Below are 26,764 nucleotides of genomic sequence, written 5' to 3'. Positions count from 1 at the left end.
TGCAAAGCTGATGAGATAGTTTTAAGTTTGCATGTTTAATATAAGTAGGTCATATACTGTCTGGTAAGCCACTGTCACCACCACTCCATATTGCTACACACATGGCTTCTTCAAGTATTTGGTACCTGCCTAGCTTTTGAAGTTATTTGAGGGTTTAGTGAAGTCCACTGGTAGATAAAGACTATGCAGTAGGTGTACGTGGCTCAGTGCTTTCAAGGAGCTTATGTTCTAGCTGAAACTTAAAGACTAACAGTGGAAACAATTGTTGCCATGCAGTGTATAAATAACAGCTGAATTTTTGATACATACTTTGTCACCCACTCACTTATCCTGTCTGTATCTCGTACTTTTCTCTCATCCTGGGATAGAGGCTGCTGGGGGAGCCTGAAGGCCAAAGAGATAAGAAATCCTTGGCTCCTTTGTGAGTGTAGGGGATGAACAGAGTAAGGAAATACTGAGAGAGGGAGAGGAAGAGGGAGAAGAGAAGAGAGCAGGAGGAGGTGGTTTGAGAAAAACACTGAGTTTGAAGGAGCCAAGGAAGATTTGGGAGGTGTTGAGGCTTTAGATGGACAGGAGGAAAGGACAAGAGGGAGAGCTTGAGAACTGCTGTGAACAGAAATACACAACTAGCATTTTCATGAGCTAGTGAGACCACAGGTGACAGAGTTGGGAGGTAGGAGAAAGTGAGGTTTGCTGGGTGGGATGAGGCCAGTTTGGGCCATACAAGTAAGCAAGGCTAATATTTATGGAAGGCCTGGTGGCTACCAGGCAGCTATTATTTGATGCATCTCTCTGAGGGCTTCTGTCATTATTTTATAGATAAGGAAACAAAGGTTCAGGCAGCTCACATTGTTCAAGTCCTTAAATCCTTATTATCTGAATCCAAACCCACTGTTATTTGCACAGATCAGTAGAGAACTTTCTACTTGAGAAAACCACCGAAGCCTTTTGAGCAGAGAGTAATATGTTGAACGTGGAAGAGAAGAGAAAGGGTAGAGTCAGGAGACCCCGTGGTCTCCACAGTAGACTGCTGTTCTTGCTTTCTAGATCCATCCCCAAAGTCTTGTGGTCATTCGCTCCAACAAAATGCTAATGTGTTTCATTTAACCTCCTAACAGAAATACACATCCTTTGCACTCATATTATTAGAAAGTATTTAACCTTCTGTCCCACATAATGAACAGTGGTCCTTTGGGTTATATGGACCAAGTGTATCCATTGTATGAATGGAATTATATATCTGCAGGTGTTACTTTGTGGGTTTTGTTTTTGAAGTCTTGATTGGTGTAGTTGCGACTGCTCAATTTCTCTAGATAATAAGGTATAAAATAATAACATATTTGAAATGATTTCCTTGTTGCAAATTTAGATTTGGATGGAATCAGCCAACTGAATTGTTCTGAGAGTCTGTCCTGTGGTGACGATGGTCCCATCTCTGCCCACTCACAGCCCCCATGTGAGGTGGGGGGTGCCAGGCACCATGGAGCATCTCCCCAAGAGACCAGTGTGGTCCGCAGGCTCAGTCGCCAGTCCACAGAGGGCAGCTTGGAGATGGAGACCGCTTTTAATAACCGGGGACTTGAAGACTCCTATGCCACTGACAGCTCCTCTGCGTGGAGTCCAGAGGCAAGTTACTTGTTTTCCATTCCTTTCTTGCTCTAGTGTTTTGTGCTCTGTCTAGTTCTTGTGCTCCTCCCCTCCCCCATCCCTCAAGACAAAAATTTCCCCCAAAAGAAAGCATTGCCTTGAAAAACAAAGACCTAAAGAGCCTTTATTTAACTAAATTTTTGTTCAGATGACCAAAGCCCAATCCCTATGTGGACCAATAAAAGAATTATGTATACATTTTTATCAAAATGGAAAAAAGGAAAGTAGAATGGCGGCAGGATGGGCCCAACAACAATCAGGCTTCTTTTGTACATAAAGGAGCTTTTAGTTCTTTAGAGAGACTGGTTTATTTCCTTTATGGTTTCAATTAAGTGGAGTCTATTTTTATTTACTCCAAATCTTGAGTAATGATTATTTGAATATGAGAATTATTTGAAAATTAAGCTAAAATACAGTGGCCCTCCAAATGAAATTATACAAGATATTACGATGATGATCTTACAGTGTATTTGTTAGCTTTTCATTGAATTAAAGGTCTAAGAGATGGCAGGAGTCTATAATAGCCCTCTGGCTATTGACTTTGCTTTCTGAAATAAATCTATGTTAAAAGATGCTTCTTCTAAATTTATTTTTCAATTAAAACTTACTCCAGAATATGCCTAATTAACCAGAGGTGCGACTGGAGGTGATAGCACTTGAAACTACCATTTATTGAGCAATTACTATGTGCCAAGCACCGTGATAGGGATTTTACAAAGAGTTTTATCTTAACAAGCATTTACGGTTACTCCTTATTAGTTAAATTCCTTCTATAAAGATTATATAACATTAAGAGATATTAAATAGTGGTGTCTAATACCATTATTGAAATTAATTTTGATGAAATAAGTCATATAAGTATATAAAACTGCCATGTAATTTGTGGGGATAGAGGAAGAGAAGGGTGAGTGGGTTTTATTAGCTTCAGTCTGACTGAGGAAATAAACAGGATGAAAATCTCTTATTAGGGCCTGGACTGTCACATGCACCAAATGCTTATCAAGGAGAAGAAAAAAAATCACGTTCCACATCCTTACTGCTAGAGAGCGTGAGGAGGTTGCACATGCATGTGCATGCCTGTGTTGGTGCTCCTGCTCAGGACAGGAGATGGTAACTCAGATGTGTACCTGTGGCTTCTTAAAAGCAGCCCTTCATATGGAGACACCCCAAGCTATTAACTTACAAGTTTTGTAAAAAAAAAAAATTTTTTTTAAATGTGTTTCCCTGTCAGTTTCATATTAAATCCCACACAGTAACATTTAATGTTTAAAAATACTCTTTTTGGCTCTCTCACCACATAAACAAAACAGAAGTGTTTACCTGCCTGGTGATACTCCGTCCCCTTGATCACTGTACCATTAGCCTGGGATTGCTTTCTCCAGGTAATCGCCCATTTGCCTGCCTTGTGGAGCTTTAATAGAAGACTTGGTGTTGAGGGCACTAAATGTTCTCAGACTCCAGAAATACCCAGACATCTTTGTGTGCTCCATTCAACCTCCTATCTATTTTGAGACAAAAACTGTAATTTGTGCTCTTACAGTAGAACCTCAAATGCAGCTCGGAGACAGTTCCTGTAACTGCCTACTTGGCAGGCTTAGCTCGCCTTTTAAGAATTGATTGATTTGCCTCTTAGCTGTATTAAGAGCCCTGTCTTCCCCCGTGTATCTGGCATCGGGAACATATCGTGGGTCTGTTTACTTTGGGCCACACAGATGACATCAATACTGTCTTACCAGAACAAAAAAAGACTTTCAATTTGATAGAAAATCTTTAAACCTACATGGGTTTCTGACAATGTGGCACAAGTATTCCCATCTGAAAGACAACCCCAGGCTCTTAGAGTGAAAGGAATCATTTATTTTGGACTCAGAAGGAAACTGGTCATGTAGTGTGGCTACCTGTTAGGCTGATGGATTTCCACATGCTGTTCTTTCCTGCTGGAAAAGGCCCTCAACTCTTTCCTGCAAGCCTAGGGCTCGGGATGGGGTGGGAGATGATGGGCGGGTGGCTGGTGATGCTGAGCACACAGGGAGGCAGGTGTCCCACTTTTCATCTCTGTTTCCACTGATTAACTGGTCTGCCTTGAGAAGTTAATTAAAATCTGCCAAATGGGGATACAAATGAAGAGATCTTTTCCTTGCAGGAAGGTCAGATGGATTAGTGATATTAATGGCAACCCACATGATGAGTGCCTTTAGTTGCCTGGTGATAGGTAAGGTGTGTTGAAATGATTAATTGCTCTGAAAATACCGGCCTTCACAAACCTTCATTCCAGATCAACCCAGGAAGGGGCCACACCCCAGTTTTCATGGGTCACCGTTTGGATCGTCTCCATCCAGAGCCTGGTCTTTGCCTGGAGCTGTGTCTTATTTAGTTATTGCAGAGTCGCTCCCCTGCCCCCCAGGACTTTATCACAAACCTGCAGGTGCAGCGAGTGTTATCTAATAGACAGCATGATGGGTAAGTGGAGAGAGAGTCATTAACTAGGATATTTTTACCGTGGCATTGAAGTTGATGACAAAACTGGAAACTGTTAACTAATATTAAGAGCAGGGACCTAAAAGGATGTGAAATTCAAAGTAGTGTGCATTTTCAACTCTCTGCTCCCATCTCATCCCCTCTTATCTCAAACACTTACTAGACATAAATGGCTGCGGTGAAAAGTTTCGGGGAGAACTTATGGTTCAACATAAGGTTTGGGATTTTAAGCACTAGTACTGGTAAACCCTGGATAGTCCTGGCTGAGCTTATGATGCTGGGGGCAGGGAGTGAATTACTTAGCCTTTCTAAGCCAGAGTTTGCTCCCCTATCAAAAGGAAGATATTAAAATACCTACCTCATTAAGTTAATGTGAATATTTTAAAAGATAACATTTCTTAGCTGCATTTCCCGAAAAGCACAGGACATGCAATCCCAGGGAAGAGCGAGAGACAAGGGACTGAGGCGGGGAAGAGCGGAGCGTCATTACGAGTATAATCAAATTGGCACCACTGAGTGTGACTCACGGCTTGCTCTTGTGGGACTGTGTTCTGTGAGGCTGTATAAACTAATGTCAGGACATCTTTCCAAGGGGAGAAAAGTTGAGTGCATGAGACATTAACTCCCCACATGCTCTGGACTTTCTGTACATAAGTGCCAAGCAGGATCCTGTGACTTTCCAAGTCTTGACATCCACAGAGAGCCTGTGGTAGGAGCGGAGAGCTACACAGCATGGCAGGAGGGAAGACTATTGAATTTCTCTAGGCTGAAGACACTTAGAGCACAGACAGGCTCAGCTTCTAGGGGAAGATGGAATACAAGGTGAGGCTGAGAGAGTCTGAAGTGCACGAAAGCGGGCTTTTGTAGTCTAAAAGGGTTTAGTAGGGTACCTGGGATAAGGGAGGGCTTAGTATATGTTATCTATTATTACTTATGTTCTGGCAAGCAATATAGAAATGATCAAGAGCAGGCTAAAATAGACAGGAGTTTTAACAGAAGACTGTGACTTGAGTTTAGTTGGCCTAACTCCTTAGAGACTTGCTTCTAATATTATATCTAGTCAGTTGTATTCAGAAGTCTCTATAGCAACCACTTTTACCACTTGAAACTAAGTGCCTCTGAATAGAAACACTCACACATGAATGCATGCATACTCAGAGGAGGAGATAGAAGGAGCTTCCCTTATTTTGCAAGAAACCTAAATTTTCTTGGTCGACTAATGTGAACCTAAAGAGAGAGGGCATTTAATAGCTGTCTCCTATATGTCAAGTCCTTTGATTTTCACAGCAACCCTATAAAGTGGGTACTCTCTGTCCATTTTACTGTTGAGAAAAAACAGGAAGTGGAAAGGATTAGATAACTTGCCCAGTGTCATGGAGGTAGCAGGTGGTAGACCTGGGATTCCTAAGGCAGTCTCATTCCAGAGAACTGTGCATTGGAAAGTTATGTTGATGTACTTGCATTTCTCAGGTGTTTTATTATATATTTTTTGAAATAAAGAGGTCCTTAAGTTAGCAAAGTCTGGTCTGCTGTTACATAAACAAGAACTGATTCTGATTTACAATAAGAAATCCAACCAAAGTTTAGTTATGGGTAAGAGTCATGCCTTCGGAGGAGAAATCAAATTAGGCTGACATTATTTATAGTCTGTTGGAGGGTGGTTCATTACAGTAAATGCAGTTCAGCTCAGTTTTCTCAGTGAGGTCATCAGCTCTGACTGGCTACAGGTGAATTGCTGTCTAAGGGTGATATTTCATAATGAGGGGAGCTTGTTTGAAAATAGGTAGCACCCGTCTACAAATGGGAATAGATATTTATGGAGTCTGTTCTGAGCCAGGTATTTTTTCACATCTGTTAAAACCTCACAGCAGCACTCTATCAAGTAGGCATCTTAATGCTCTCCCCCGCCAACCCACCCCCAACAAAAGTACAGACAGGATGGCCTGTATGGCCAGGGTCAAAAAGCTAGTCAGTGGTAGAGTGATGATTTTTGCTTGGCACTCATGTAGACATTCTGCCTAGGTGTTCTGTCTTCAAGTCCAATGTCGCTGCTCACTAAATGGCTGCTGGGGATGCCCCCCTAAACACTTGCTACTCAGAGAGGGATTCGAGGCCAGTTGTGACATCCTCAAAATCTTCTGAAAATGGAAAATCTCAGGTTCTACCCCACTCCCACTGAGTAAGAATCCCTGGCTGATTCAAGTCCACATGCACATTTGAGAAGCTCTGCCCTAAATTTTTCTCCCATGTAGATTGAATATACTGAGGGATCACCTACCCATGACCCCAATTTTATTATGTGGCCGTTGCCCATAGAGCAAAGGCTCAGGCTCATCCATTTCTCCTGGGATTCAAGGTAAAGTTACCCCTTAGCAGTTGTGTAGCTGACTACTCTTAGACTTTGTATCTCAGTTGGTCTCAATGATAGTGGTCAGTTGTGCTCTTTGAGAGGCAGTGTTAGATGAAGACACTGCAAAATATAAAAGCTTTGTTCATTCTTTCCAAAAGCATTCATGAAGCCTTCTCGTATGCCAGGCACTGTGCCCTCAAAAAATTCACAGTCTAATGGAGAAATAGACCAGTAAACAGACCCTTCTAATATGGAGGGGTCTGAGCTAGCACAGGGTTCCAAAAGAGCCCAGAAGGGGCATCGTCTCACAGAAATGTAACTGGGTATTATCATTTCCATTCCTAATCTTTCCCTCTGTCTACAACAGGAGCAGGATGGGGCCGATTTTCAGGTGCCATCTGGGGTCCCAGAGCCCATCTCAAAGTGTGGTGATCTGGATGTCATCTTTGAATATAGAGCCGCCAGCCAGAAACTCACAGTGACCATTGTGAGAGCCCAGGGCCTCCCAGATAAGGACCGGAGTGGCATCAGTTCCTGGCAGGTCCACGTTGTCCTGCTGCCCAGTAAGAAACAGAGGGGCAGGACGAACATACAGAAGGGGCCCCACCCTGTCTTCAAGGAGAAGATCACCTTCGCCAAGCTGGAGCCCCGGGACGTGGCTGCCTGTGCCATCCGCTTCCGCCTCTATGCTGCCCGCAAGGTGACGCGTGAGAGGATGATGGGAGAGAAGCTGTTCTATCTCAGCCACCTGCTCCCAGAAGGGGAAATGAAAGCCACTCTCGTTCTGGAGCCAAGAAGTAACATCAGTGTGAGTGTGTTAAATGGTGCTGCTAACGATGTGCTGTGGTCAAGGGTGTGGAACTGTCAGCCCCTGATTTAGTACATTTGGCCTGTGGATTCAAACACTTTAATTTTCCATGTGGTTCTCCGTGTCCTTATGAGCCATGATTTGCACTTTATGCTTCCTTGGGTTTTTTGTGCCCATCTTCTCTATTACCTGATGGATGTCCATGTTAGGAAATAAGAGCACAGTGTCGAGGGCTTGGGAAAACCAGGAGAGGTGGGTAAGCTTTCTAGTTAGCTAATAAACGGCCCTACCACCCATCACCCTGCTCTGCCCCCAACGTGCATAATGATGAATCTCAGAGATGGGACTGTCAAGGAGAGGTCCTTGACAAGTGTGCCTAAGTAGGCTGAAACAGTAACCCAGGACCCCAGTCACTTCTAAAACCAAGCTCCTCCATGTGCCCCATCCTCAGCCTCCCCTGGGGTTTCGAGCAAAGACAGAGCAGCTTGCGTGTCTATAAGACGGGCAGGTCAGTATTGCCATGTGATGTGTCCTCTCGTGTGAGTATCACCTTTTAAAAAACACCTAAAAAGATCAAGTAGCTCTCTTGGGCTGTTGGGTCAGTCAGTCATTTGTTCAAAAATGTTTCCGGAAAGCCTACTCTGTGTCAGGTACTGTGAAGGGGATGCAGGGAAGAGCTCAATAGGTGAGCCCTCTGTTCTCTGGGAGCTTACAGTCTGGTGGAGGGGATGCAGTGGGCAAACCAGGGCAGGAAGGAAAGACTGTGACAGGCTGCTGTTTCTTCACAAGAGTCAGAGAAAGTTCCTTTGAGGTGGTGATAAAATACAGAACTCAAGGAATCAGGGGAGGAAGCTGGTGACATGTAGAAGACAGAGATGTCAGACAGAAGGGCGCGTGCAGGTGTTGGGTGGGGAGGAGCTCGTCAGTCTCGGGAGGAGGAGGGGAGCCAGTGTAGCGACAGGAGAGCCAGCCACTTACATTTTTAATAGATGTCTCAAAATTAATATCTCCAGACTTGACATCCAGATTTTTGCCTCTAATTCTATTCCACCTACAGCCTTTCCATCTTGGCTAAAGGCAATTTCATCCTTTTAGTTGCTCAGGTTAAAAATCTTATAAGTCATTCGTGACTTCTCTCCTTCCCACCTGAAATCCTATTGGCTGTCTTAAAAATACAACTGGAACCCGACTCTCCGCTGGAAGAAATGGTCTCCTAGTGTTCTCCCTGCTGCTGCCATTGCCCCTCAGACTATTCCCAACATGGGCTCAGAATGAGCCTTTTAAGACATAAGCCAGATCATGTGGCATCTCTGCTCAAATCCCTCTTTTTTCTGAAGCTCTGAGGAAAGCATATCTGAAATCATGAAAAACAGAAGCCATGGGAGGTCAGGAGCCCTGCCTGCACTGTAGAGCTTCAAGATAGGTGTGATCACACCCGTTTCCCTGTGCAGGCCCTGTGCTGTGTGCCTGGAGCACAGAGTTGAGTGGGGAAAATCAGTCCGTATGAAAGAACTTTGAGGGTCAAAACTTTTCCATTCTCCAGTTATTTGTTGAGTGTGATTATAGGCCAGACACTGAGCTATGCACTGTGGCCTGAGAGGTCTATAAGGATTGGGAATTTGATGGGAGAGGCAAGCTATGCAGCGATAGGTGCCACAGTAGATGCTTCTTTAGAAACGCAGGGGAGGGCAATCCTCAACCAAAACAAAGCAAATATTCCAACATTGGGTTATCATTCATCCAGTAGGTGCTGTGAGGCACTATCAAAACCGCCTGGCCCTGTAGTTTACAAATTGTATTCCATGAAGGCCCAGGCTCTAGATGCCCATGGCTTGGTAAACAGGATATTTTCCTACAGATGTAAAGAATATTTAATTGCTTTTAATGCACTTATTCTTTGGAGTTTCTGATAAGAAGTTTTAGGAAATGATTTTAGATGTAGAGAAGAAAGGTTTGAGCAAAATCCAGTGTCCTTGTTTCTGGTGGAGGAGGTGATGGCTCCAGGAGGCTGGCTGGTTTCCCCTGCAGAGCTGATTCCTACTCCCCTTTCCTGAGTGAGAATCAACCTGGTGATCAGTTTCACGCTCCTCTTCCCGGTGTGCCTGGTGCATAAAAGTGGGTGCCTCTGAGAAGCATGCTCGTGAATAAACAGAACTTGGGGGCTCTGCCCTGGGCTCATCTGGTGCCTGCCAGGTCTCTGAGATCGCAGTCCATGTGTCAGCTTCCTTATAAAAAAGTGCTCATTTTCAATGTAATTCATTTCTTAGGAGGAAAAACATAGCACCTGGCATATTCCTGCCAACCTTAGGAAGCAGAACTAGGGGCCAAATGTCCCATCTGGTAGTAGACATCCAGTGGTCATTTTTCTAGTGAAGACAAAATGTCCTTTGAATTGCTATATTCATCACAAAGCTGCAGAGAATGGAGGGATGGGTTCCATAGAAACACTCAAGCACAAATTACACAGGAGGGAATTTTGGTCTATATTAAATGTATTATTAGCTCTCTATGAATCTTAGAGGGTTTGATTTACACTAGTAATAACATCTTGGTTCGCTTTGTCTTTAGAGAAAATATTGAATGGCGACAGCTCTTGAAACAGAGATGTCAGTTAATAATGCAGGGGCTCTCACCCTCAACCAGCTCCCCGGGCCCATTATCATTCACACGGAGTGCGCCCTTCCTTAGTAATCTTTGGCAGCCATTGAGATTGGGCCACAATTTCACCAAACATAATATTGGCTTTCTGTAAGAGAGTAGTGCAGCGTGGGCCAATGGATTCTTTGTTTTTCTTCCCCTCCAGAGTGGAGATTCTTCGCTCAGCCCATCTGCCGTTTCTCACAGTGATAGTGCTTCATCCACGCAGTCGCTGTCTCATGGAGGGGCGCCAGAGCTGTTGGTGGGGCTGTCCTACAATGCCACAACGGGGCGATTATCTGTGGAAATGATCAAAGGCAGCCATTTCCGAAACCTCGCTGTGAACAGAGCGCCTGGTAAGTGCATGTCTCTCCCCCAGCTCTACTCCTTCCAGGAGCAAATACAACGCTGTGTCTGCTCTCATCTTAGTTCTTTAACTTTTACTACAAAAGTGATCTTGGTATGGTTTAGAGAGTTTTTACAAAGTGATACCTTTGTGTTTTTTAATTGCCTTTCTATTTAATTTGATTGGAGGCTTCTTTGATATCCAGACACATCTTGACCTCTTTGTGTATATTGTTTAAGGGAAAGGAGTGATGGCTTTTCAGCATCATAATGTGTACGGGCGATTAAAATCTGCCAGTAGGTCCCAGGCCCTCACACCTCTTCATAGAGGCAGAGCTCAGGCATTGGAGGCAGGTCTGTTTGCTTATCTACTAGCTTTGCTCTGATCTGTGCAATTTTCTTGTTTTCTCTGAATCTTGGTAGGCTCATCTAGAACAAAAAGATATTAATAGTATCTTCCTCATGGGGTTCTTTTGGGGTGTAAATAAAATGATTTATGTAGAGTGTTAGCACAGTGCCTAAGACACAGCGAGCATACTAGAAATGTTAGTAGTTTCGGTGTTAATGGAGGGAGATATATGAAGGAGGAAGATCTAGGGCAATACAGGCCTGATCCACCACTTATGAGATCACCACTAGGAAGAGGGGCTCAAGACATACTTCAGTAGCTGCAACCCAGGGTTCAGGAAACGAGCTCTTGCCAACTACCTCTCAATGCCCAAGAAGTGGGAGATTGAACACTGGAATGATGCTGCTAAAAATGAGCTTACCTTTAATTATCTTACTTGTCAGCAAAAAACAGCTTAAAGGGGGCGGGAAGATGATTTTTGCCTCAGCTCTGCCCTCTGGATCTCACGTAAGTACATCTAATCAGAGGAACCTAACTTGTATAAAGAATGCTAGCTGCAAGAGAGTCTGAAAAATGTTGTTGTTGAATCTCCAGCCTTTCAAGTATAGGAAGATGAACTAGAAGTGGGTAGAGTGGAGGGCAAGTGAGCCTGTCCCCATTGGCACCAAAGTCTTCCTGAAACAAAGATGAAGTCGGTAACAACATGGTAGGCTGCACGAGCCAATGGACTCTGGTCTCATATGTCAGCATCAGGTGAAGAGCCAGCAGAGCTGGTAGAAAAAGTTTGGCTCCAACAACCAAACATTGGCTTTTACTCTTTTTGGGGGGAGGGGGGGCTCTTACTCTTTTTAGCCTTTAACTGTGCTGCACCCCAGGAAGTCTCCATTCAGTGGTATTTTGTTAGCCAATGTGTATTAAAGCCATTAGAGCAAGTTCATAAGGAAAGCCCAGCACAGCAGATAACAAATAGACAGGTGCGTAAGCCACAGTCTGTGTTGACACTCATAGCCAGGTGAGAGCTATTTAAAACACATAGTAGGTACTGTTTGCACAGCTTAACTGTTAGATACAGCTTTGCTTTTTAAAATAGCTCTGGAATTACGAAAGATCTGGATTTAATGCTTTATCTTCAGACCTTTTGCTGGTCTCTTTCCTCCTGAGGTTTGGTGAAATCTGAACAGTTTGTGGGGAAGAGCATGGCAGCGCTACAGAGAATGATGGGGAAGGTGGATCACACAGTCATGACTCATTCCACTGCATGCTGGGAAGCTTTAATTTGTGTGCTGGCTGGTACCAGGATATACAAGGGGTGGGGAAGGACAGCCCGGTGGCTAAGAAAGTATCAGCTAGAGGCCAACAAACTAAGGTATGAATTCAGTCTCTGGCACTTAACTAGCTGTGAGTTAATAAAGTTTTCTGAATCTGTTTCTTCATCTGTAAAATGGGGTCATAACAATATATACTTTCTAGGTAGGAATACTGCATCAAAAGAAAGCTGTGATGTTGAGGATGCTACTATTGTATTTTCATACATTTCTATATGAAAGAAAATATGCCAAAGAGAAATTCTTACAACAAATGTTTACAACAAAATAGGAGAAAAAAAAGTAAGTTCTAATTTAGAAATTTACTTGATTCCAGAAGTTTAAGTCAGCTTGGCATTTACAACTTGATTTTTCATAGACATAGTGTTGCAATTTAATTTAAAATGTAACTGACATGTTGTGTCTTTGCAATCAAAGTAATAGAAGACAATATTGCTGTGGTGCTATTAATTAGACCAGAAACCCAATAGGGAAGACAAAAGTTTTTTGTTTACATAGAATGCCGGTACTTGAGGAAAATCCAGCTTAATTAGGAGGGGTTGAGAAAGTGGACGGTTCCTTTGTGAAAGGGACCTCTTGGTACTTTCAAGGGCTCTCGATGTCGACTTGGTTCTTCATTCTGTCTCACTTCCTTACACCACCAGCACTACTTTGGCAGTCATCAGGCAAGCTTAGGATACATTTTTAGTTCCCATATGGAAGAGAACAAGAGGAAGGGTGAGGGGACAAGAGTTTTATGAGGTAACTGAGCAGAGTTGGAAGAAATGGGGAGAAAGAAAGACGATGTGAGTGGGAAAATTAATGGGATTGGGAGTGGGGCGGGGGCGGGGGAGTGGAAGGACCTTGCCAAGCGCACTGGCCTCCAAGGTGAAGGGGGAGCGAGGGCAGGATGTGTGACCAAAGCCCCATGGAAGAGTCCACCAAGAAGGATGTAGGAGGTGCCTGCCAGCAGAAAGAGACCTGTAGGAGCATGTATGTGCGAGGGCCACAGATCTTGTGCTGGGGACTCTTGGCATGGGTGCAGTTATCTACTCTGTCAAGACATCGATCCAGCCTTACAGGGTGGCTGTGATAATATTAAGAATAGTTCTTAGGGAAGCTGAAGGAAAACAGGCTGAGCCTGTGTACTGGGAACTTTCCTTCTCTAAAATAGTGATGGTTCTAAATCTTGCTGGAAGCAGAGACAAAGGCTGAGATTTAGATGTGTGAATTTTTTGTCTCAAAATATATCATGAGACAGAAGATAACATTGAATTGGCCAGCTTGATTCAGTCAGATGACTGTTCCGATATTTTAAACTTGTCTTCTTAAGCAAGATAAAAGACTTGGACAGATAGTAGATGAAGTTCCTCTCCTCTATTAGGGTCTTAGAAGAAATAAGCCACTGAAATGTAAGCTCCCCTCCCCAAACGTTTGAGTTGAATCCTTGGGGAGAAGGCTCAGTGAGGGGCAGGTTTAACTCTGATGAGCAGGAGGTGGTGGGAGCATACTTAAGGATGTGAGTCTCCCGCACCCCTCTCCCAGAATGGCTAAAACTAAGACAAGTTCCACCAAGTGTGGAGAATACATTCTTGGTGGGAGTGGAAAATGAAGCAACCACTTTGGGAAAAGGCCTGGCAGTTTCTTATACAACTAAATATGCCCTGAATATCCAGCAGTTCCATCCTCAGGCAGTTACCCATAAGTTAAAAAAAAAAAGATCTGCACGAGAGTGTTCATAGCAGCTCTATTCATAATATCAAAAACTGCAAAAAGTCCTCATGTCCTCATGAATGAATCAACACATTAAGATCTATTTCTGTGGTGGAATACTATTCAGCAATAAAAAGGAATGGAATTAACTGAGGCATTTAACAGCATGGAGGCATCTCAAAAACGTATTGAGTACCTACTGCCTGGTTCCATTTATATGAAGTTCTAAAACAGGCAAAACTCATCTATAGTGAATTTAGAAAGTAGAGAGTGGTTGCTTTAGGATTCGTATTGGTGTCAAGATGGATTGGGCAGGGACATGAGGGAATATTCTGGGGGGATAGACTTGTTCTATATTTTAAAAGGAGTTTGTGTTAAATGGATGTTTGCATTTGTCAAAACTTACTTGGGTGGTGGACACACAGTGCAATATACAGATCATGTATCACAGAAATGTACACTTGGAACCTGTATGATCCTATTAACCAATGTCACCCAATAAATTTAATAAAAAACTTACTGAATGGTACTAGGCTTTGTACATTTCACTGTGTGTAAATTTTAACTTAGAAAGAACCATAAAATATTGAACTCTAGTTAATGAAATGCATGCTGAAATGTTTAGGTGAAGAGCAATGAATGGCTACAGCTACGATAGACTGATGTTTAGATAGATGGATAGATACATAAGAAAGCAAACTGTCTTAGTTCAGGCTGCTATAACAAAAATACCATAGACCAGGTGGCTTAAACAACAGAAATTTATTTCTCATGGTGCGGACGCTGGGAACTCCAAGATCCAGGTGCCAGCTGATTTGGTTCCTGGTGAGAATCATGTTCCTGGTTTGCAGACAGACACCTTCTTGCTAAGCCAGCCTTCTTGCTATGTCCTCACATCTCTCTCATGTCTCTTCTTATAAGGGCACTAATCTCATTCCTGAGCATTCACCCTCATGACCTAATCACCTCCCAATGGCCTCAGTTACCATGGCATTCAAAGGGCATCACACTGAGGATGGGGCTTCAGCATGTGAGTTGTGGGAGGATGTGTGTATTTAGTCCATAGTGCAAATGGAGCGAAATATCGAAGAATCTAGTTGATGGGTATGTGGGTGTCCACTGCACAATTATTTCAAATCTTTAGTGCATTTGACAATTTTAATTATAAAATACTGAGTAGGAAAAAATGGTCTGGAATAGCTCAGCGGGGCCGGGAGGGTGAAAATAAAAACTGGAGTCTCAGCCGTGGACACAGGCTTCTGTGGTTGGCATTACATTGTTTTTCATCATGGTGACATCTCAAGGTCGAACTCTATTTCCCTGAGTCAACCTGGGACAGGATAGATGGTACCAAGCAGCTGGACCTGAGGACATCTTCTGCAGTATCTTCCATAAACCAGATTCATCCCAAGAAAAAGTATGTGGCTGGGCATTTCTTCATTTCCAAGTTTAATCTTTTCTCTGTTAATTTGATAGGTAGATTTAGAAAATCTATTTGTCTATCAATCTACCTACCTACCTACCTAACAATCACCTTTTTGGTGAAAGTGTCCATGTTATAAATTGCTGTGTTTTTTTCAAATCATAGGTGGGCTACGGAAGATAAAATAGGCTATTTGAAAAATTACTGAAACTGGCTCATAGACCCTATTCAGAAACAATATATAAATGAGGTAGCAACATGAACTCATCTTAGCCCACGTCACATAACAAGGAGTCATTCCAGGCACTTTCAAGGTAACATCTCATTTAGTATATCTGACCAGTGTTCAAAATATTGCGGTCGTGATTGCTGTTAAGAGGGTCCAGGATAGTCTACAAATGTGATGGCAAGGGATTGTCCAGGTGAAAGGGCAGCTTATAGTGTCTGGGAGACATCTAAAACCCTGACATGTATTTGCAAATGCTTTTGGAAAAGTCACCATTGAGAATTAGAAACATTTAATTACCTATTGAAGTTGACTTCATGGGAAGGCAATTCTCTTAACAGTTTGGCAGCTCTGTTCTGTCCGTTTCCTGGGCCTGTCACCCAATTACTGCATGGCCTGCATTTAACCTCCCTGGATTTCATTTTCTTCCCTATTAAGTGAGGTCAACAAGCTGATGTTACTGATACAAGTGCTATGTTGAAAAAATATTAGCTTTTCTGTTGCAGGTTCTCTCCATCTCTGTCTTGGCTATGTCTCCTTTTCCGACGTGTTACTGCATTGTGTATGTGTGTGTACACACACAAGTAACGGTCCTGGTAAAAAACCATCATTAAGCTGTTCCGGCCTGTTAAAACAAATTCCCCAGCCTGTCAGCATGTGCAGGATTGGCCACATGTGATAACCGCCTCCCAAGTGAGGATGTGGGGCATCCCACCTTTAAAAATCCTGGTCCAGGTTTCAGTTAAATAGAGTGATACTTACCAATAGCCCCTTTACGCTCAGCAGTGGGACCAACTCAGTTACGGCACTGACTGAGTACGTAAATGGTCTCCCTTCACTGACACCGACTCATGTAATTCCTGCAACCATGTCAAAGTTAGGAAACCTGAAAAGCAACAGGAGAGAAAATACAGTTCCCATGGCATATGAATTAAATCTCAATAAAGCTGTTTTAAAAAAAAACATGAAAAGAAAAAAATAACACTATAAAAAGAAAAAACAAAAAATTCAAGTTACCTGCAGAAGAATAACAATAAGAGGGAGGAGAGGCCTCTCCGCAGCAATGACGAGCAGGGTGGGGGGTGGGGGTGGATATCATCCAAGTTCTGGGTGGAAAACCATTCCCAACTTTGTGTTCTGCTCATGTCAAGGAAAGATAAAGATATTTTCCACACAGTGAGAGGATTTATCCCTGAAAGAACTAACGGGTGTATTTCAGGAAGAAGGAAATTGAGCAGGGAAGAAGGGAAGTGCAAGAAGGAGGAATGAACAAAAAATGGTCAACAGTGTAGGTAAATATGAGCACGTGCAGACTGCGCACATCAAAACAGCAACAGTAAATGACCGACACTGGGAATATAACCACAAAGTGGAAATAAAATTCTAGGCAGGAATAACATGAAGTATGGGAAGGAGACATGGAAATCAAAGAATTCTAAGGTCCTGATGTTGCTTAAGAGATATTGATTGATTTGAGAGGCTAAATCAAGTGTACATGTTAACATTATAATCCAACATTCAAACCAAGAGAGGGAATAAATTAGAATAAAAAACTTCAATCCAATAGAAAGCAGAAAAAGATATTTAAAAGCATAGAAAATCCAGATTAGAAAGCATGAACCCAAACAATAAAAATCAAAATAATCAGTGGTTATAATAAATGTAAAGGGACTGCTATGTAAAAAATAGGTATAACATTAGATTAATATTTCTCTTCTCAGTCTCTCCCTGTCCCTTCTCCCCACAACCTCTCATATACACTGCAGTCTATATTGTGCCCACCCAGCATCCTAATAAGGAAGAAAAAACACCTAATAACCAACATATTGGGCTTAGCTCAGGAATGCAAGGATAATTTAACATCAGGACAATCTGCTGGTGTAGTTCACCATATTAACGAATTTATGAGAAAACATGGTTTTCTCAATAGATGCGAAAGGAGCTTTTGATAAAATTGAGTATCCATTACTGATAAAAAGTACCCTTAGCAGATGAATAATAGAAGGTGTATTAGCATAGACTCGGCTGTCGTGCAGTAGCAGATACATCCTACAGTCTCAGTGGCTTCTACAGCCAAGGTTTAGCTCCCTTGCATCCGTCTCCAAAGTGAATCACGGAGGCAGGCTCTTTAGTCAGGACATAGTATTGTATTCAAATGTGACCTCCATCGTTGCCATGAAAGGGGAGGCGGCCGCCGGGGAGACTTCCTGCTTGGCGGGAGTGGCTGGGTAGAGCCATGGGAAGGCAACATCTCTCTGCTCCTATTGTGTTATTCAGAACTCAGTCACACGGCCCAATCAACTCAAATCTGGTGGGAAGCCTACATCTTAATTTGGGATTTGACGTGAATCAGTAACCATTATCCACCTCTTATTATTTGGAGGCCTAGAAGCAATCAGCTTTTCCAACCACAGAAGGGTCTGAATTCCTATATTCTCTCTCCTTTCCTTTTTCCTTACATATTAGTCAGTCCTTTCCCTAGCTTACCTTTCACGCCCCTGCACCTGCCAAGTGAAGCCAGTCGTACCAAATACTCAACTGTTAACATTCTGTTTCCAACCTGTCCTCTGAGAGCAGCGACTTCATTAGGCATATGCTCTTCCTTCCGAGCTATAGCGGATGGCGGTTTTTACCATCACCTAATATGGATTATGGCTCTCCGCGGTTCTAGCCTCCGATATTAGTTTCTTCCTCACCCAGCACCCAACTTCTAGGCCATTGCGTATCTTTTTATTTTTATTATTATGGTAACATTCCAGTTCAGATGACCAATTACTACATCAGTCAGATTTTGTCAGGAAAATAGGTATTTTGAGTCGGGAGTTGTTTATTACAGGGTTTAAGCATGGGAAGGCGGGGGAGAAAGTGTCAGCCGGCCCTCTTCAGGAAATCGGGAAGTACTGGTACCACAGGAAAGGTGCCAGTATGTTCTGAGCACAAGGATGTTTGAACATCGTGGGCAAAACCCTTGATCTGCAATCTCCTTCTCGTCTCTTCTTAAAATTGATTGATTGATTTGAGGGCCAGGGGGAGGGGAGAGAAACATGGATTTGTTGTACTTATTTATGCATTCATTGGTTGATCCTTATATGTGCCCTGACCAGGGATCCAACCCGAAACTCTGTTTCTAGGGGTGACGCTCTATCCAACTGAGCTACCTGGTCAGGGCAGAATCTTCTAAGCTGCACACATTCCTGCAACTGTGTCTAGACAGTTATGGCTCTCCCTTTCCTTCTGCTTTCCAGCCTCATAAAAGTAGCTTTTATTAGTGGAATCTAACTGGGGCCTTACAGGCAAGAGATTTAGTTTTAAGGTTTTATACCCTTTTAGTACAGGAAAGGGCTTAGAAAGGTAGAAATGGTATTGCATATCAACAACTAATATGTGGTTCAGAGGGAACTTGCTTAGCCTCAGTAGTGGGCATTTTAAGAAAATACATACCATCATTCTTAATCCTGGAATCCCTTCAAAGTCAGGACAAAATAAGGCTCCCACTACCATCACTTCACTTATTAAACATTAGGCTGGAGGCTGAAGGCAATGCAATAGAATAAGAAAAAAAAGTTAAAGCTTGGAAAGGAGGAAACAAAATTACCATTATTTGTAGAAAATATGGTTGTCTGCATAAAAATACAATAAAATCTACAAATTTAAACTAAGATGTCTCTTATACAAAATCATTTATTTTCTAATGAATCAGGAACAATTAGAAAGTAGAGTTTTAAAACATCACTATTTACAACAGCAACAAAATATCTAAGATAAATATACATTTACATATATACATATATAAACTAAAGGGTAACAATAAAAGATGAATATGAAAAGTATGGAAACAATTCTAAAGCTTTCTAAAAGACACAAAAGTAAACTAGATAGATATATCATGTTCATTGGTGAGAATATTCCATTTTATGAAAACAACAGCTTTTCCCCATCAATCCATATATCCGGCACAATCCCAATCGAAATCCTGACAGTGTTTTTGGTATGTTTTGCCCTTTGTTTTAAATTAAAAAAATAGAACTTGATAAGCTGATTCTAAAATTCATATGCAAGAGCCAGTTAAACCAAGCGAAAGCTTAGAGTAACTTAATTTTAAAAAAGATGATATAGGGAAGGGGGGGAGGGCGGGAAGAGATTAACCAAAGAACTTATGTGATATATGCATAACCCATAGACTCAGACAATAGTGCGGGGAGGGGGCAGGAGCGGGTTGGAGGGGGCAACGGGGGAAAAAGGAGGACAGCCCTAATACTTTCGACAATAAAGATACATTTTTTAGAAAGGCAATAGAGGGATTCTTCCTAGCAGATATCAAGACATATTAAAAATGATGATAATCAATATTATCAGGCTTAGAGAAAGACTCTCAAACTTAGAAACTTGATACCTGACAGATGTCATATTACAAACCAGCTGGGAGATAATGGACCCTTTAATGAATAACACTTCCCATATGGAAACATAATTAGACCCCTACTTCACACCACACACAAAGATCAATTTCAGTTGGATTAAAAATTAAATGTAGTAAGTCAGACAGAGAAAGACAAATAGTGTATGATTTCAGTTATATGTGGTATCTTTTTTTTTTTTTTTTTAAAGATCGATATAGAGAACAGATTGGTGGTTTCCAGAGGTGGGAGATGTGGGGGGTGAAATGGGCGCAGGTGGTCAGAAGGTTCAAACTTGCAGTGGTAAGGTAAGCAAGTCCTGGGCATGTCAGGTACAGCATGGTGATGGTGACTGTAGTCAGCAATACTATGTTGTATGTTTGAAAGCTGAGTAGATCTTGAAAGTTCTTATCACAAGAAAAATAACTTGAAACTATGCGTGGTCATGGATGATAACTCCACATATTGTCATCATTTTGTGATATATGCATATATCAAATTATTATGTTGTACACTTGAAACTAACAAACTTAGATGTCAATTATATCTAAAAGAGAAGATCCAGTGTGAAAAATAAATTCTTAAGGCTTGTAGAAAAAAGTATGGGAGACTGTTGAGTTTGGGTAGAATTTCTTAATTTTGTTTAAAAATCACCAACTGAAAAGGAAAAACATTGATAAATCTGATGCCATAAAAATGTAAAACATTTATACTACAAAACTCACTATAAACAAAGCAAAAGGTTAAGCTACAAGCAGGGAGAAGGTACTAGTGGGAAATATAACAAAGATTCTGTATCTAAAATTTATAAAGAGCCAGTAACTCACCTCTGGGTTTATACTGGAAACATTGTCTTAATATTGGTACAATGCAAAGTATAGAAAAATGTTCACTGAACTACTTTCAATTCTTGGTTATTATAAACAATTAAATGTCCATTAGTTAAAAGTAGGGATGACTAAATTGTAGTATATTAAACACTGTAGTTTACTAAAATAAATGAATTACAGGTTTATCTATCAATATAGATAATGTAACAACTTTAATGTCAAATGAAAAAAGTTAAGTTTTGGGAAGACATACACTAAAATGTTAAATATTTTTTAATGTTCAAAATACTGTTAAATATATTTTGGACATCTTTATGTATATAGTGAAAATATAAGATATATCTGCTTATATGGTGAAAATCTAAAAACATACATGAAAATGATGAAGTTCAAACCCAGGGTATTAGTTACCTTTAATGTGAGACATTAAACAGGATCAAGGAGGGATGCTCAAGGATCTTCAGTTGTACTATTTTATTTCCTAAACATCAAACAAAAAGCATAAAGATCTGTAGTAAATATGACAAATACTAAATATCACAAGTCTGGGTGGACATATGTAATACTATACTCTCTTATGTAAGTTTTAAATGTTTTATAGTTGTTAATAAATTCCAGAGGTAGGGGAGGTTAAATAACCAAATTCCTTTCTCTTGCCCAGAGAATCGTGGTTCCCCTGGCCCCACTCTTGAGGCTAAATTTGTAGTACAAGTGGTGGACGACCATGCTATAAATGGGTAGCTTTTGGCATGGACTATATAAGTAATCACTGTGACTTCTGAGTTCCAAGCAACGTGCTTTGTGCCATGATAAATTGAGAATGTGTGTACAGTAGTCCCCCTTATCTGTAGGGGATACTTTCCAAGACCCACAGTAGGTGCCTGAAACTGTGGATAGTACCGAACCCTTTGTGTACTATATTTTCTTATACATACATACCTGTGATAAAGTTTAACTTATAAATTAGTAAGAGATTAATAAATTAATAATAAAATACAAGTTACAACAAATACTATAATAAAAGTTATGTGAATATGGCATTATTAAGTGAAATCAGGGTTACTTGAACACAAGCATGGTGATATCCACAGTTGATGAGGTAACAAAGATGGCAACTGAGTGACTAATGGGTGAGGAGCATGTACAGCATGGATACGCTGGACAACAGGATGCTTCGCCTCCCTGGTAGGACTGACAGGGATGGCAGGAGATCATCATGCTACTCAGAATGGTGTGCAATTTAAAATTTATTGTTTATTTCTGAAAAATTTCACTTAACATTTTCTGACCATGGAAAGAAAAACCACAGATTGGGGGGGGGGAGTACTGTACTGTTACAATATTTTGTTACATGTGGTATCTTCCTTTATGGAGAAACAAGTGACCAGTAAAACAGTTGGCAGGACAGAGCCAGAAGAGCAGCATCCAGGACTTTCAAGGGACTAGGACCCTTGAAAGGGTCCTAGTGCTCTGATGATAGTTTTGAGTTACTAGAGACACTGAGAGACTTTCTAAGTCATCGTCAAAAGGTAAAATATTGCTTGGTGTTTTTCTGTAACAAGTATTATCAATTTCAAAGAATTAAAACAGAGCTAAGTTTAGTTGTATATTTACTTCAGTGGACTCTATCTATTTGGACTGGTGCTCATCGGAATAAGTCACGGAACCCAGAATTCCCCAGCCGTGCTCCGCAACCTTCTGCACAATAGACTTTCCTGGGCCTCTGGTGTGGCCCAGGAAAAGCAAGCACAGCATTACTGCTGAGAAAGGTTCCCCTTTGTGCTAGAACGATCAGCACCTTTCCTTCTTTCGGTCAGGTGTCCTCAGACTGGATTGTTTATAAAATTACTATTTTCCTTTCTTTTCACTTACAGTTCAGCTTCCACGATAGAGGTTTTGTAGTAAGTGGCCGTTCTCATAATTAGAAAACAATCTTATGTCAGGATAAAGCTTGATATTGCTCTGTTTGTGAAATGAGCAGGTCTTGGTTTGCAAGATTAACTCCATTCCCAGCGCCGTGCAGGCAGCAGAATTCCCAGAGCAGTTTGGCGGCTGGGGTGAGCTTTTCCCTCTAGCCCTCCAGCTGCGACAAGGCAAATTCACTCCCCCATTGTTGGTTTCCTGATAGCTTTTCCGTGGAGCAGTTTGAAGAGTGGAGAGCCCTGAGACAGAGAAGTGTTTTCCCACCTGAAGTGTAATTTCACACCTTGTGTTTCTCAGCGGATAAGTGCATAAAATAACACATCAAACTGGAATAGGAAAAGATCAACATCGAAAGGAAACCTGCAGGTTGTAATTTGTTCCGCGTCGCACGGTGCTCTTGTAGGGAACAGTAAATTACAGAAGCCTGGGTTTTCACTTTTAAAAAGTTTGACTGGCTTTAGGTGGGAAAGTGAGCAGTAAACACTCATCAACTTTCAGCCTGAACAGAATGTACAGAAAAAACAAATTTGGAAAACACTGTAACATTTAGGATTGGAAAAAAAAAAGTAGAGCACATATAACTTAGTGGTAAAAGTTGTAGTTAAGAAAAAAGTCAAGAAGTTGATAAATGATTTTAGTAAAAATATAATGGTCTTAGGAGATAATGTTCTTTGTAATGATCCTTTCAAGAATTTTAGCAAAAGTAATAGACTATATCAGTGATTTGGATATTTACTTTCCTTTCTATAAATGGCTAAGCATATGATGTTAGTTACTACTGTATAGCATTCTAGTGCAAGGGTTATATAACAAGGGGTGTAGCTACATTTTGCAAGTTTGAAAAAACTTGAGACCAAAAGCAAAAAGAAAGCCGAGCCTCCTGGCTAGTCATGAACATTCATTATAAAATATTTAATACTTATTAAATATCTGCTACATGTTAGACCCTGGGCCAGCATTGGGTACAGTGGTAAACAGGGCAGTTCCTCTTTTTACCATTGAGGTACTGATAATCTTGCAGACAATAAATAGGCAATGAAATACAAGGTGATAAGTGTTGAAACAAGCTAAAACTTGATTTAAAATTGAAATTTTTTTTTCAATTACAGTTTATATTCAATATTATTTTATATCAGTTTCAGGTGTAGAGCAAATCCTATACTTACAAAGTGTTCCCCACCATGTTTCCAGTACCCCCCGGCACCATCCATAGTTATTATATTATGGGCTATATCTCCTGTGCTGTACTTTACATCCTTGTGCCTATTTTGCGACCGCCAATCTGTGCTTCTCAATCCCTTTGCCTTCCCCTACTGCTCCAGCCCTCCTCCCCTCTGGCAACCATCGGTCTGTTCTCTGTATCTGTGAGTCTGTAAAACTTGATTTTGATGGAACCCACAGGAGGGTTATCTGAACTAGGGCTGGTGGGGAGGGAGAGTGGTCAGCAAAAGTTCCTGGATAAAGTAACGTCCAAACCAAACTAGTGTATAGAAGTCGTGTGAAAGTGGGTATTACTTGGGATGTCCAGGTGGGTATAGTTTGTGCAAAAGTGAAAGGGAAAGAGATCAGTTGGGGTTGGAGGGATGAAGCTAGTTCAAAATAGTTGGATTATAATTTGTAAAGGCAACAGAGGTATGTAATAAGACTAGAAGATAAACAGGGCCCAAGTGTGTAGTCTATATAAAGAAATTTAGTTTTATCCTGAGACTAGTAGGAAGCATTGATGGTTTAGTTTTGGCTTATTAGTGAGAGTGATATGACCAGATATGCATTTTACAAATATCGCTTTATCCAGTGACTGGTGTTTGGTGAGCAAGTATACAGTAATGAAGGTGAGAGATGCTGGTGATCTGAACTTACAGTGAACACTGAGAGTTCGGTGGCATTGGGGATGGAAAAAAGTGGGTGGGTTGGGAGCTATTTAGGAGATAGAATGAGTAATACTTGATGATTCATTGGCTGGACCAGGGTGAGGAAGCCAGTCTTGTCAAAAATGTAGTCCTGGTTTCTGATTTGGATCATTGAGGGGATAGCGCTACGATTCACAGAGGTGGGGAACACTGGAGCAGCACGTTTTTAGGAATTGGGAACCTGATATGTCTGAGATGTGTGTGGGTGTCCATGAAGAGAAACGTAGTATTCAGTTGGATCTTCATCTTGGGAGAGAAGTCTATGCTAGAGATACAGATTTGGTAGTTGTCATGGAAGCCAGATTTGGTGGTTGTCATTGAGTAGATGAAATAGTCCAAAGTATATATACACAATGAGAAAAGAAGACATTCTTTAACTCAGGCATAAAACAGTATTTTGACTATGGAAAGAAAAATACATGAAGAGCAAAATGTATATATTTATCTTGTTACATACATAAAATGTGAATGAAAAACAGTGCATGCCCACAAACACCATTGCACTTACGCTGTGCATGTATACACTCCTGTATGTGTAGAGCTTCTGATGAACATCAGCAAGGTGCTCGATAGTGGGCTTCATGAAACATTAAACATTCAAGGTAATAATTCCTTTCCTTAATCAGTTATGTAAGATATGTTAGTCCTACAGCAAGTACCAGGCCTAAGGATGCTGATCAGTATGTTACACACTACCCACGTAAATATTACAACTAGACCAGCAAAACAGAAAGCACTGATGTTTTCTCATTTCCATTGTTGTTGTTTTTTCCTTAGATACATATGGAAAGCTCTTTCTCCTCAATTCTGTGGGTCAAGAGATGTCCCGCTGCAAGACATCCATTCGACGTGGCCAGCCCAATCCTGTCTATAAGGAGACCTTTGTTTTCCAGGTGGCCCTCTTTCAGCTCTCTGATGTCACGTTGATGATTTCGGTTTATAACAGGCGTACTATGAAGCGTAAAGAGATGATTGGTTGGATCGCTCTGGGCCAAAACAGTAGTGGGGAGGAAGAACAAGACCATTGGGAGGAAATGAAGGAGACCAAAGGCCAGCAGGTCTGCAGGTGGCACACCTTGCTCGAATCCTAGGTTTGCCAACAGGTTTCCCTATGCTACATCCGCCCCGGTCACCCTACTGGTTGACTGCTAACACCGTCTCAGTGTATGCTGGCAGGCTTTTTAAAGACAGGCTTTCAAACAGGGGTTGGGTTCCCCTAACCCCCGAGGACATTTTGTGTCGGGGGAGATGTGGAGGTTGGGCGGATGGGGATCTTCGGGTTTCTAAATGGTTTGAATTGGATTTACATATTGTAATTTAAAAAAAATTTACATATACAGTCAACTATGTGGAAAATGTTAGCATCGTTGCAAGCAGTGAAGATGAGTTAATTGTGTTAATAGGTTATTGAGTTTGGTTCAGGCTGTGGAATGAAGCTTCTCCTGCTCTCTTTTCTGTTTGCTTGAAGAGTAACCTCAGATTGCAAGGGAGCTGTTAAATGTTACTATTTGTAACCACTTCTGTGTATGAATCAGAATTTTCTTAATATGGTGCAAAAAACTCCAAAATACAGAAATGAGTCAGACACTGAGGCTCAAAGAAGAATGCAACTGTCACCCCTAGTCTCCTATTTCACAATTTTCTCTTTATCACCCCTCCATTTATTTCCCTAACAAATACATATTATAAACTTGCACCACAGATTTGTATGAATTAAATACCTTTTTATCTCATATATTGTGGTTTCCTACGAGGTTTGGTTAGATAAATCATTTTGAAGCTAAAAAATAGTTCAAAAACTACTGTTGAAAGACAACTTGTTTCTTTTGAATAGGTAAGATTTCAAACTTACAACTTCCAAGGTTTTTATGCTTTTTTTCTCACCTAATCAATCCTTACAGAATGAGGGGGGAAAACACAAAAAAACCTATTTAAGTCATGGATTTATTGATTTTTCTGAGTCTAGTGCTTCCCTTTTACATTATACTTTTTCTATATGCAATTATATACGCAGACATGTATTTTGAGCATACGCCTGCATGTAAACCATACTCTTTTTATGCCATATTTCCAATCATTAGAGCATGGTAAGTTGTAAACAGTGGGTCTTTAATAATGTCAACTTGATTGACTCTTGGAAATGAACATGTTAAAATGCCTGTGAGTGGAGAAATATTTTCAGCTTGTATGGAATGACACTAAATTTTTCTTGGAGCATTTGAAGTGCCGATAATTGTCATTTTTTATGGCATTTGCAGCAAAACATTTTAGTCACTACCTGCATCTGGGCACGTGCCCTTTGGAACGGTGATATTGTGCAGTTTTGAGCATGAAGTTTTACTTCCAACCGACTTTTACATATTTGTGCAGTGCATGTTTATTTCGTTTTTCCTAGATCTGAGCCCTTAATTTCAGATACTTTAA

General features: G+C 41.2%; 1 protein-coding gene across 1 annotated transcript in view; it reads left to right on the top strand.

The window, feature by feature from the left end:
• The window catches only part of SYT16 (synaptotagmin 16), a 185,535-nt gene extending 159,093 nt beyond the window's left edge, over nucleotides 1–26,442 (top strand). Inside the window, exons 5-8 of the mRNA XM_087819998.1 lie at nucleotides 1,370–1,626; nucleotides 6,843–7,283; nucleotides 10,087–10,276; nucleotides 25,118–26,442. Coding sequence (XP_087676124.1) covers nucleotides 1,370–1,626; nucleotides 6,843–7,283; nucleotides 10,087–10,276; nucleotides 25,118–25,431 — 1,202 coding nt within the window. The 3' untranslated portion in view covers nucleotides 25,432–26,442. The remainder of the gene's footprint in view (nucleotides 1–1,369; nucleotides 1,627–6,842; nucleotides 7,284–10,086; nucleotides 10,277–25,117) is intronic.
• Nucleotides 26,443–26,764: the final 322 nt, after the last annotated feature.

This window comes from Miniopterus natalensis, chromosome 1 (genome assembly GCF_054644295.1).
Source record: "Miniopterus natalensis isolate mMinNat1 chromosome 1, mMinNat1.hap1, whole genome shotgun sequence".
Classification (NCBI taxonomy): domain Eukaryota; kingdom Metazoa; phylum Chordata; class Mammalia; order Chiroptera; family Miniopteridae; genus Miniopterus; species Miniopterus natalensis.
The sequence above is the reverse complement of the archived record's forward strand: the minus strand, read 5'-3'. Positions and strand labels throughout refer to the sequence as shown.